General features: G+C 36.9%; 1 protein-coding gene across 1 annotated transcript in view; it reads left to right on the top strand.

Moving 5' to 3' along the window:
- The first annotated feature begins 4,147 nt into the window (after positions 1-4,147).
- The window catches only part of eif3ea (eukaryotic translation initiation factor 3, subunit E, a), a 58,429-nt gene continuing 48,792 nt past the window's right edge, over positions 4,148-13,784 (top strand). The window contains exons 1-3 of the mRNA XM_067448272.1: positions 4,148-4,296; positions 5,562-5,679; positions 6,098-6,215. Of these exons, the coding sequence (XP_067304373.1) occupies positions 4,207-4,296; positions 5,562-5,679; positions 6,098-6,215 (326 nt within the window). The 5' untranslated portion in view covers positions 4,148-4,206. The remainder of the gene's footprint in view (positions 4,297-5,561; positions 5,680-6,097; positions 6,216-13,784) is intronic.

Here is a 13,784-nt window from a genome sequence, read left to right as displayed (position 1 = left end):
GTATGTGTGAATGGGAAGCTTTTCAATTTGGGTAGGCCAAATCCAGGCGGAAATCCCAAAAAATGGCCCTGAGTGTAAGATTAAAGCATCCATGTTGTACAGGTCTTAAAGGGATAGTTCACCCAAAAATGAAAATTTGATTTTTATAATATAATTTATAAAAATATAAGATGGTGTATAATGCATGTCAATGGGGTCCAATGCATTATACGAGCAACAGTTGGAGTTAGAAATCTTTAAACGGAAGAAACAAACACATCTACATCTTGGATGCCCTGGGGGTAAGCAAATAAACATCACATTTTCACTTTTGGGTGAACTATTCGTCCTATCCGTATCTTCCGTGATACCCTGAAATTTTGAATATTCCAATTTAATATGATTTCTGACCTATAAGGTTGCCAGAACAATAATCTTACACGGTGTGTTAATAGGCCAGAGGAGAACTGGCACCCCGGTCTGGTTTCTCCCGAGGTTTATTTTTCTCCATCACGCCCTGATGGAGTTTTGGTTCCTTGCCACTGTCGCCTTTGGCTTGGCTTGCTCAGTTGGGGACACTAAAATTATGATTAAAGTTATTCAACTAATTATACAAATAAAATTTATGAATTAGGTTTTATTTAATTCTATAAACTATAATACTGATATGCCAACATTGTCGCTATATGATAAATTAAAATAAGCTGATAACATCACTGTTTTCTCCAGTACGACTGTACATCTAATTTTGTCGCAATATTATCCTGTTTGACACTGTGAAGCTGCTTTGACACAATCGTGATTGTAAAAGCGCTATACAAATAAAGTTGATTGATTGATTGATTGAACTATTAATATATAGGCTGTATGTTTAATTCATGTTAATCAAACAATTGTGGCACCAAACAAGTTGATAATTTTTTTCCTACAAACAAATATTTGGTTTTGACTTGGTGCGTGCCAAATGTTATGTTGTTACCAGGGATTTTAAGGTATGGTTTCTATGTGATTTTGTTTGGAACCTTCAAAAAACTTTAACTTGAATTTTCTCTATATTTGTAGCTCATTCTTTTTATTTTTTTCGATTCCAACAAACCATGCATCATTTTGAAGGGTTTCATTGCGACTCATTTTGCCAGCACGGGTCACATATTATGGTATTTCTGAGCATATACAGGCAAAAAATTACAAGCAGCGCCTTTTAGTTTAAACGGACATGCAAGGGAACTAAGCAGTGATTTTTTTTATCACGCTCACTGTCTCTTCTAGCCTTACTTTTGTTTGGTGGAGAGGGTAAACGTAGATTTTCCAATGCTGTGCTCCAGGGCCTCCTTCATTAAAATGATTGGCTGGTTGAAACAGGAGAAACCAGAGCAATTTGGCCTCAGAATTAATTTTTCAAAAATAGTCTTAATGTCAATTAGTATTCTGTTGCGGTGTTTAACCTATTGCTCCTTCCTTTTCCAACCGCCTCTGCCAGCATTGGACTCTTTCTGGAAGTCATTGCATTATCAAGTTTACAAGCAAAAAACAAAAACAGTTGATTCTATTTGCTGATTTCAGCAAATTGGTTGCGTTTGCTCTGAAATATCTAATAAAACCACTGTGCTGCACTTATCATATTTGGAAGTGAAAAAAGAGATGAATTTAAAACCCCAAATAGGCTAATGTAGACTCAAATTTAAAAGGATATTATATGTGATAAAAATATAAAAATACACCTTTATTCCAAAGAGAGACAGTGGAGCATGTATGTACTTTATAAATAAGGACAGTAAGGGAAAAATAATTCCACCTTAAGGGCCGAAGCATTTACAATCCCCGACATGGTGCCTATTTGCACAGTTAAACCAAAACCACTTAGTAACAGCCGGTAATTTCCTTATGTTAAGCCATGGATAATTATTTCACAAGAATTTTCATGGAGGTCTTCCCAAGCCGAGTGCCAGCTAGGTTTGATGTGCCAAATTGTTGAAACAGGGAAAATACATTTTCTCATTGACAATTATAAAACAAATAAGTAAAATAAGAGCATTAAATAAATGAGCTTCTTGCTTTTCTTTTGTAAAAATTCCAGGGCTGTCACTGTGCATACGCTCGCATGCAAGAAACGCATTATTGATGCTGAATTATTTGGACAAAAGGATTTTCTCATGAACTCTGGGAACGTATGGTGGGTGTGACTGCAAAAAAATACTTTAAAAAAAAGAAAAGAAAAGAAAACCTCATGCACACATAAAGACTGTGAAAAATGGCTTGTAGCTAAAGCAAGCGTGACATTTTGATGTGACATTTCCCATGTTTCAAAGAGAGAAGTTAAACATCATGTTAACCTTTCAACCTTCAGATATCATGCCACCATTCGAAATGCATGAAAATGCAAAAGTACAACAAAACACTTTTATCTATAAACTGCTTTGCTTACTCTAACAAAGGCGTCTTTAACTATATTGTTTTCCTTCCAGCTTTGAAAGTTGAAGGAATGCCAGAGTTGCCTGTTAAAAAGAGTTGGCCAAAGTGACAGCTTTACATTTGTGACTCATTCCACAGTCAGAAGAAACAAGGGTTCGACGTTACAAGAGCGAAATTGTTTCGGGATCCAGGACAGTGCTGTGTGGTTGTCAAGTAAACACAGGGCTTGTGGAACCCATTAGAGATGGACCATTTAGGAGCTGATATTGGCTCTTCTCTGCAGTGTATGGCCAACACATGGGCATCTTTATGAGACAGCTGCTGAAGTGAGTGAGGAGTAAAACCCGCTGGATGCTCTTCTACTCCTGTCTTCAATTTCTCGTTGAGGTAGGCCCATATTGCTTGATTATTTTGACAGTAATGTCGTTGAGTGGGCTTTTTCCTCTGTTGGACCTCCCTTTTGTTTTGATCTAAGTGAAGGTAGTACTGCGTTCCAGAGAGAGGTCACTTTTCTCTGGAACTTTCGCTGAACTCTCGCTGATACTTGTCTGCTGGAGGAATTTTAGTGGGTTCTGGAAGAGGCCCATTATTTCAGCAGGATTTTTCAAATTCAGAAAGTTCACTTGGCAAAACATGACCTCTATATATATAAAATGTTTCTTTGTAACAGTTCTGGAGTCATATTATAGTCTTGAAAGGTTTATAGCTCCTATTTAAATATCAGAGAGTTACACACTTTTGAGAGATTCATGTAGAGATTTTTTACATTTTAATTTATTACATTCTTCTATTAGTGAGCACACTTTATTTTATATTGCATCAAATATTGTTAAGTTCTGCTAGTGCAGAGTAAGTAAATGTTAATACAATTATTTTATACTTAATGCATGTATGTTGTTTTACAATAGAGGAAATTGTTTTTAATTATTTATTTGAACTTTATTATTTAGAAGTCCTGCTTTATATTTCAATGTAATAATTAACTTTATTGTATTTTAATTATAATAAAATGTCTTCTGTTCTGTTATTTTCCTTCTGTTTTACAATAGAGGAAATGTATTTGAATTGAATAGTTTTTTTAATGAAAAATTGTAAAAATAGTACAATAGTAATATTGTATAATTAAAATTTTAAATAAATGTTTTCTGTAATATAATAATTTATTCCTATGTGAAAGCTGAATTTTCAGCATGATACTTCAGAAATCATGCAGATTTGCTGCTCAAGAAACTTTCTTTTTATCAACATCGAAAAAAAGTTGTGCTACTAATTGGTTTAATTTTTTCTCAATTTATTTTATTTTGTTTTAACCTTATTCTTTTCTATAAGTGCAACTGAGTAAATTGTATTATTAAAATATTGTATTCTGTTTGATTTGGTAACTTTATTGTATTTTATTAGAGCTGAATTAGTCAAGTATAGTTATTTAATAATAAACCTAGTTTTTTTTATCTAACTGTATTTAATTACAAATATTTTATTTTATTTCGAAGTACAGATAATAGCCAAATAAGTTTGCAATGTTACTTTGCAATGTTATTCTGTTATATTTTTATTGCCGTAAAGTAAACAATATTCAATTTAAAACGGTATTTTCTCTCTGATACTTTGTACCTGTCGCTTACTACACCTTTTTTTTATTTTATTTTTTTTTTTTACAAATGTTTCACAAATAATTCTTTGAACATTTCCATGAGATCGTGAGCTTGCTACACCTGCAGATACAGCCGTTGCACGGCGCGCGTTGTACGCACAGATTGCTGTTTTTAAATAAAGTTTTGCCGGTTTTGAAGCGCGTCCTCTTCCGTTGTCAACATGGCGGACTACGATCTAACCACCAAAATCGCCCACTTTTTGGACAGGCATCTAGTTTTTCCACTGCTGGAATTTCTCTCAGTAAAAGAGGTACTTGTGTAACATACGTTCGTATACGTTCAGCGTGTTGTAGCACTGTTTGTTTGTAGAAGGAAGCATATGTAATACCACGTGCGCGGGTATGTAGCCGCAACAGTGGTGCCGCACCGGTAACGTTACGTCCGGTAGTCTGTAAATCGCACAATTATAACTATGGGTCAGCCGGTAATAAAGTACTACTGAGTGAGTACAGGAAAGTGACAAAACCAAAAATCTTTGATCTGAATAATAGACAGTCTTACCATGGTTTAACGAATTCGTTTATTAGTCATGTGTTAGCTGTGTATGCTAGCAAAACATTGTGAGCTGCCTAGCTTTCCAAGCAGCAAGAAAGAGTTTCATACCGGCTGATAAAACTGTCACTTTGTCTTGACTTGCCAATTTCAAGCCAATGTTGCGTTGGCTACATTCTTTTATAAATACATTTTCCTTCAAAAATAAGTTACATTGAGTTCCCAGATGCAGCTTTATTGAAATAGCAAAAGAGGCTCGGGGCCTTAGATTCCATTGTTCATGAATGTATGACGTTATATTGTAGCAGTTTGTTACGTATTAACAAAAAAAGTTTCAAGAAATGCTGTGTAGCTGTTTTTGAAAGTCTCTTTTGTTCACCAAGATTGGATTTATTTGTTGAAAAATACAGTAAAAATAGTAATGTGAAACAATTACAATTTTAAATAAATGTTTTTTTGTTGTAATAATTTATACCTCTGTAAAAACGGAATTTTCAGTATAATTACTCCAGTCTTCAGTGTCACATGATCCTTCAGAAATTCTAATATGCTGATTTGGTGCTCAAGAAAAATGTATCATCAATGCTGAAAAAGTATTAGTTTCCACAGAAATATTAAGCAGGAACTGTTTTCAACAATAATAATATAATATTTTTGATAATTGAGCAAATATAATTGTTAATAAATAATCGAGAACTAAATCAGCATATTAGAAGGATTTTTTGAAGGATCGTGTGACACTGGAGACTGGAGTAATGATACTGTAAATTACATTTTAAAATGTTAAATGAGAACTTTTTTTAGTATTTCACAAAATTACTCTTTTCACTCTTGGTGAGCATAAGAGACTTCTTTAAAAAACATTAATAAAATTGTTCCCCAAAAAAACGTGTGTGAATGTGTGTATATATATATATATATATATATATATATATATATATATATATATATATATATATATGCATATGCATATGCATATATATGCATTCTCATATATCCATGAATGTACTCACTGTTTTCTAGATCTACAATGAGAATGAGCTCCTCCATGGAAAGCTGGATCTTCTCAGTGACACCAACATGGTGGACTTTGCCATGGATGTATACAGGAATTTATATCCTGACAAAGAAATACCCAGCTGTGAGTGGTTTCACTTCTAATGTTTTTCAGTTAAGGCTACAACATACTCTGCAAGAACTAAGAAAAAAGTTCTCGCTCCTAGGACTGCCCTGGTTTGGGAGTTCTCGCAGCTTGTTCTCGACACATCGCCTGAGCAGAACTTTTTTCTTGAGGGTGTCTGAGAACTGATGTGTGATTGGTCAGACATTTGAAGTGGGCATGGTTAATGCGGAGAAACGCAGATATTCGGCACCTGCTTTTCTCGTGAAGTATGAATTATACTGGCCATAACGAACTTTGTTCTTGTTCTTGCCACCTCTTTAAAAACAAACCAATTTCTTTGTTCTTGCAGAGTATTTCACAGGTTTTAGACGCTTAATGTGATGCACTGGAATCGATTGTATGAGATTCATATCTAAAATGCGTCCCCTGTTTGCAGCTCTCAGAGAGAAGAGGACTGAAGTTGTGGCTCAACTAAAACAACTGCAAGCTGACACGGAGCCGATTGTAAAGGTGTTTGAGGACCCAGAGACCACGAGGCAGATGCAGTCTACAAGGTACAGCAAATGCTGAAATTACACACTTACTAACCTTTTCAATTGTGTCTCGAACAATGTCTTATTTTTTATTTTAAAGGGATAGTTTATGTGGATGACTTTTTTACTTCAGTTTTTTACTGAAACTATGGTCTTTGGTGATTCATATTATGCAAATGAGTGGCTAACATTTATGGGAGTACAAAAAAACAAAACACAGGCAAAACAAAATGAATAACTGTTGCTTCTGATGATACATTGAGGTCTTATGAATCGAGACGATCAGTATCTGATTATCTAAATATTAATGGACATGAGCCGTTTGTGAGATGTTCCTTTTAACACATCTGTTTAGATTGTGATCGCTGCTTTCATTTAATTAGTTTGAGACTAAAGAAAATTCTCTTTTAGGAATTAAAAAAAAAAAAACATACAATAAATGCAAAAAGTGTTACTTGACCCAGGGCTCAAATTTTGGCACATCATTTTAATCATTCCCGCAGGCCTCACACTTTAATGCAGGAAATTCCTGCAAACATTTATTAACCTTACCATATAGGTTGTTTGAGTAAATTAATCCACACAGATTATACAATCAAATCAGTCATTTTAAAGGGATAGTTCACCCAAAAAAGAAAATTTGATGTTATCTGCTTGCCCACAGGGGCACCAAAGATGTAGCTGTGTTTGTTTTTTCGGTAGAACACAAATGAAGATTTTTAAGTCCAACTGTTGCTCATATAATGCATGTCAATGGGGTGTTTTCAATGAGAGCCATTATGAGAATAAAAAACAGACATATGAATTTATATTAAACCCTGTGGCTCGTGGCGACACATTGATGTCTTAAGACAAGAAACGATCGGTTTCTGCAAGAAACTGAAGTTTTTTTTTTTTTTTACCTCATAGCAGACAAATCTCATCTAGTATTCCCAATGCCATTACTTCCGCTGAAGAAGGTCAAAGACCCAGTGCGATCATGGATATATATTGTCTGGCAATCACCAGACCAAGCTCAATTTAAAATTGAACATTCGTCTGGGGAGGCTTCTCTGTATTTTTTACTGCACAAGCGGCGTAATCAATTATTCATTATTCAAATAACTCTGTACGCAATTGGATAGTCCTTCAGCCAATTAGACCACAAGAGGTGTGATCAACAGGCAACGCCCCATCATTTCTCTTATTTGTGATCGTGTGAAACCCATCCGTAGCGTGCCAGGTGGATAAGCCAGTCTGTGATTCGTTCCCAGTCTAGCATTGGTCGAATGTGGCATCTATGTGTATATATATATATATATATATATATATATATATATATATATATATATATATATATATATATATATATCTATCTATCTATCTATCTATGATCGCGCCAGCTTTTTGACCTTTTGTTGCATTATACGAGCAATGGTTGGAGTTAATCTTAATTTGTGTTTGTGCTAATGAAGAAACAAACACACCTACATCTTGGATGCTTTGGGGGTAAGCAGATAAACATCACAATTAAATTTTTGGGTGAACTATCCCTTTAAAAGTTTTCACAAGATGCAATTTCACAAACTGCGTCTGTGATTCAACGGTGCTGTGTCGTTTTGTGAGTTGGGACAGTTGGCGCTTGTCACTGGCACAGTCGAGCCAGTGTTATATCGTCACTAAAGTTTATCATTTGCATGTCTTTTTAAGTGTTGTCAGTTTAAACATTGAAGGGCGAATTTAAACCATTCAGCACTTGCACTCCCGGAGAGATGGTTTTCTCTACATGCGCACAGAGTAAAGCTGCCATTATATCGCTTTATCGGTCAAAACACAGAAAAATATATCAATTTCAGTCTTGCTGAGACTTATTCTTGTATATGCAGTCGGTTATGTCTTAAGTAAACAAGAAGTTGAGAAGTCATGTGTAACAGTATGATCATAATGGATCCAGATTCCTACTAGCGCTTAAAGCAGCAGTGTCATTTATGTTGATAAAACAACAAAGGATTATTATAGTATTATTATTACTGATTTATTACTGTATTTACTTTATTTCAGTTAATTTAGTCAGTCAAGTGAAGCTTTTTTTTGTGGTAAAATCTGTTTTTGACCATGGACATGCTTCAAAGCCTGTTTTTTTTTCAAATAACCAATGAGGTATTTAGTAGTACATGCTTTAGTGTACTGTGGTTTTCTTTAAATTGAAATGGATCTTTCTGTGCTTTACAGTACATTTGCGTAGACCTTTACATGTGTGTGGTTTTTACTGGAAGAAGACTGTGGAGAATCGTTTAATGTTATGACAGTAGATTAGTCATTGTCTATTCCAAGCAACAGCTGAGATGGTACTCTAGTTATTTTGTTGTTCATCTAATGCAAGTTGAACAGTGTTCAATTGCACATTTGAGACAAGACAGTCCTCAGGGATGTGGATGAAGCCCTGCTCGATGCTAGACGATACTCCAAACAGAACATTTGTGGCTCTTTTTCTGGATGGTCTGGCTTAAGTGCCATTTAATTAAGTGGATGGCAGAACATCAGCGGGCATTTGTAATCACAATCGGTTCACATTTGATTGAAATTGCCATGTGGATGAGTGTATGGTTTCACTCTGCAAATTTCAGATGAGCAAAATGTTAGAGCATCCTGTGGTGAGTTTCACAGCGTCTACTTTTTGATTTCTCTGATGCTGACTTTGCTGTAATTAAAATATTTTGGTTGAACGGAGTCGTCATCCACTGCTTGCTTTTCTTTGATGGATGTGCCTCATTTCTAGCCGCCGACCCATCTAGATGTTTTAGGTTTAGATATGTGGTGTATTAGGGATTAAAGATGTTTTTACTTAATTAAAAGGTTGTTGCACCGATCACTGAAAACAGTATAGAGATTCTCAAATAGTTGTCTCCGTTAGCAGTTTGAGGAATTTGCTGGATTAAAGACAGTGGATACTTGATGATTATGTTGGATTGAAAAGACATTGTTCTGCTCTCAATCAGTCGCCATCAAACCTAGACAGAAGAGATGGCATTGCAATGACTTAGTGACTGATTCAGCCCCTATATTTAAAATAATTTAGACCGGATCATGAGACCACTATAGGCTTGAAATGTCAAAGAGTTTAAATATTTGAATCTCTGCCTTTCCTCTATAGCAGGGGTTTCCTTCTTTCCCTCCAGCCGAACCTCTTTGGCCAAAAATGTTTACTCAAAGTAACCCTTGACAAGTTAATATTTCTTCTAATGTCAGTTTTTATTATTTAGGCCAATATTAGCTTTTAATTAATTAACTCATGAACTACAAAGTTTCATCATGAACACAGCAAAATCTTATGTGCTATAATTGACCACTAAAATGGCAAATCAAAATACAATGACATAGCTTTCATTTAAATAATATTAAAGCTGCAGTCTAAGTTTTGCCTCTGTGTCGCCGTCTCTATTTGAAACCTACAATTGCAGTTGTTTACAGAGTTATCATCAGTGCATCTCTGCGGCTCCTCAGCGCAGATGAATAATGTTTTGAGGAGAATGTGGGGCTTTGCTGTCAGACCCCTTCACCACTGTTGATACTGTACTTCAGAATCACACATTCTACACAAATAATTTTCAGCAGAAAATGTTATCTGAACAAATAAGTAACCTGTCTGCCACTTTTGAGAACAAAACATTACAATAAATCGTGCTATCAACGATCATCATATAACATCAGACTGCAAATTATTATTTTTATACTTTGTTCTCAAAATGTTAATGTTAACAGCATTAGCATTGCATGACTGAATTTAGTTAATAGACACTGGGAGCAGACACTGCTAGCTACTTGCTATAGGTTTATTTATATATAGAGATTCAATCACAAATGCATTAACAGTCTGACAGTCATAAACAGGACTCAGGCCACAGCCTGTATGGAAAAATAAATTGTTAACTTAATGTTTGAAACAGCAGGTTATGAACTTAATCAATATGAAGTTCCACTATGCCATCATCACAGCTTTCAGTTTGTCTACCGCATCAGGCGTCGACACCGTCCTCTCCAGCAGCTGGAATTAGTTTACTTGTGCCATAGCAACTCTCAACGGCCACCAGGACTTATACGGTTTTATAAAAGCTATTTATTTGTTTTAAAGTTTAATCTCAGAAAAAATGTATTCTAATGTCAGGTGCAGTTGAAGTAGTTGTTTGTCTGCTTACATGTGTAGGTTTAGGGACAGTGTCATTATGCCAACATTATCTTCATAACTTCTTATTAAAAAAAAGTTTATCCCTCAGAAAAATGTACTTTCCTCTCTTGTCAACATTATAGCTTGGTGCATGTAAGTGCAACGTGCGCTCTTCAGTGGTGAAGGCGCGCACTGTGTACGTCATATAAGGATGCACACTCAAAAGTCATTTCGGTCAGGTCGTGTACATTGTGAAGCATGTTGGTGTATTTACGTGCTAATTTTGTTAAGAGCGGATGGCGCGTTTCATTGTCTCTCCACCATGCTGGATTAGCCGTAGAGTCAATTGGTTGTTCTTGGAGATAGCGGGTTAACTCTGTGTCAGCGCACGCTCTGATCGGTAAAGGGGCAGAGATTTCAGACTTTCGTTTATTGAGATCATCTCCAAAATTTCTCTTCTTGGTAGGGGGTGGTGCACAGACCTCTCCCGAATCATCTCCAGCAGTAGCAGCCTCCGAAGCACCACTATCTCTGCATCCATTTCCCTCGTCAGCTGATAAAATGTCCCCCCAGAGTGCATCTTTTTTGTTTGTTTTTTATGTTTGTAAAAATATTTTAATAACACTGTTTTGGCGGTTATAGAGTTCTAGTGACGGTGTTTAACTATAACCGTCGGTCTCATGGTTATACTAACCGTCACACCCCTAGGTGAAATGGGGTCTTGCGGACCCAACACGCACGACCTCCCACTCCGCTTTGGCGTCATTTTTGCCGCGCGCACCCTCGCGCTCATGCGGACTAGTCGAGTATAAACAAGGCTTTACAATCCACCATCCAAATAATGTTTAATTACTCAAGCTGCTGTGAGTAAAGGTTATAAATTATGCGCTGAAGAACATGCTCCTCATGTGCGTTACTATTATCCGGACTCTTTCTTTATATATACAGACGTTTCCCACAGAAATCCACCATACCACTCTAATTATAAAATACTACAAGCTTATAATTGTGAATGGGGCTATGGTAAGGAGATCATTTTAAAGGGGGGGTGAAACACTCAGTTTCAGTCAGTGTCATGTCAATCTTGAGTACCTATAGAGTAGCATTGCATCCTGCATATCTCCGAAAAGTCTTTATTTTTTTTATAATTATATAAGAAAGATGCGCTGTTCCGAGTCTTTCCGAAAAAAGCCGAGCGGGTGGGGGCGTGTCGTGTGAGCGGAGCTAAATAATGACGTGTGCGCGCTGCTGGTATTGTGTTGAGTCGAGTGCGTCGTAAAGCTGCCATCCCTAACAGCGGGAAAAAACTTTATTCAAAATAAAAATATGGCTTTTAATCAGATACAGCCATACATCTATGATCCGGAATCAGACCCAGAGGCTGAAGTTGAACAGGAGCAGCAGCAAAAACGACTAGAGCAGGACGTCTCTATGTGGTACAAGTTATACACTAACTATATAATATGCTTAGCGACTTGTGTTATTTACATATTTATACTTGAATTATATCGTCGTATTTTTGTCTTTGAAGGTGTACATGTGGGAAGTGCAGTTGTGCACGTGTGTTTGTGTGTTTACGCGTGGTTTGTGTAGACGTTAGTAAGTGGACTGGTTTTGCACGGCAGGCTAAGTTAGTGTTTACATAGAAAGACACGGAATAGTAGCGCATTTGAATGAAGAAGCGTGCTTATTTAGTTCAACATATTTCCCCACTCTTTGTGTATTGTTGTTTGGAGTGCTTTTACAATACACAAACATAAAGTTACACATATAGTGGCCAGCTAAACAAATGTACACGCACTACACATCGCATGCTCCATTGATCAATTAACTATACGTGATCATGTTTGGGCTACTTGATGAGCATAGGCAAAAACACAGATATTTGAAGCAGTCTTACTCACAGCCTGCGGTTCTAACGTTGGGACCTTTATCGTTGGGACTGCTCCATCCTTCAGCATTAGGCGATCGGGAAAATCCGGCGTCGAGCTGGGCCTTGTTTATGAAACAGTCGGCACTGAAATGCAGCGAACAGATTTAAACATTCGCGCAACTCAGTTGCTGATCCGGAAAAGCAAATTACATCCACTGTTGCCTTAACGCGGGGTTTTTGGGGAATCTGTGCAGGACTGTCTTGGTCTGGCAACCAAAAACGCACTTTTTTGGTGACATTGTAATTGTGCACATCACCTGTGCAGCGCAGCCTACGAGCCAGCGCTTTGATGGGCGTAGGCTGTTGCTTTCGCTCTCTCCCTCTCTCTCTCTCACGCTCTTCCGGTACAATTGTCCGTAAGGCCCATACAAGGAAATTCCGCCCCCATTAACGTCAAGGGGACGCATGATCGCAAAAAACTTGCCGAAACTTATGACTAACCGGAAGTAGTATTTTTGACAAAGAAATACTCCCATCAAACGTCCACCTTAACTTTTGAAACTTTGTCCATGTTTAGTATGGGATTCCAAGTCTTTAACAGTGTAAAAAGATCAGTATGCATGAAACAGCATTTCACCCCCCCTTTAAGTACTGGTTTGTTGTGTATTTTGCTCAAATTTATTTTGGATAATTTTAAACCAAAAAATGTTACGGACTGCAGCTTTAATGTGAGTTCTTATTCAAAAACGGTCAAAGTGATAAATAAACTAATAAAGATCAGTAAGTGTTTATGTCAATATTGTTTGTTATTATTGAAATGTAAAGTTACCGATTCAAGTAGATTTATTAATGTAAATATATTTAGTTATTTTATTACCAATGTTTTTATTATCCCTAGTGAACAGTTTTATGCTTTTGTGATTATATTAAACTGAGCTTTGTGGGTTTAGCAGATTTAGCTTAGTTAGAAACTTAAGCCCCTTTCACACTGCGATTCCGGCAAATACACGGATAATGCGACTCAGCATTTGTTCCCGGGCCGCTAGATTTGGTTCATTCACACTGCCAGCGAAATACCGTAATATGTGCGCTTTCACACACAACCCGTAATGGTCCCGGAACGAGTTGACACGTGACATCCGGATGTGACTTATAATGGCGAGCGATCTCAGCTTCAGCGTGGATAGTAAGGAGCTCCGTGGTCTCCACTCGTGTCCAGTTTGCGCACATTTCTGCTTGTTTAATTTGAGTTTCTTTTGTATACGAACACTCTCTGCGTTTAAAACACTGACTAGCTTTCTGGCACTGCAGGGTTGTGTTATTGAAAAAACAAGCTCTAGGAGTCGCACGATAACTACGTACACGTTGCGGCATTTGTTTTTGGCTTTTGTTGACACAGCGCTCGTCCCGGGTCGAATCCCGCAATGTTACTAGGTCCCCGACCCGGGTTCAATTCTGTAATCAATTCCGGGACGTGGTTGCTTTCACACAGAAGGCGACCCGGCATTGTAGGATGTTCAAATTCTTATGTCCGAACACTTGTACCTCACCTTAAAAAGCCGAATGATTTAAG

Source organism: Pseudorasbora parva, chromosome 7, assembly GCF_024679245.1.
Source record: "Pseudorasbora parva isolate DD20220531a chromosome 7, ASM2467924v1, whole genome shotgun sequence".
NCBI classification, from domain to species: domain Eukaryota; kingdom Metazoa; phylum Chordata; class Actinopteri; order Cypriniformes; family Gobionidae; genus Pseudorasbora; species Pseudorasbora parva.
The sequence above is the reverse complement of the archived record's forward strand: the minus strand, read 5'-3'. Positions and strand labels throughout refer to the sequence as shown.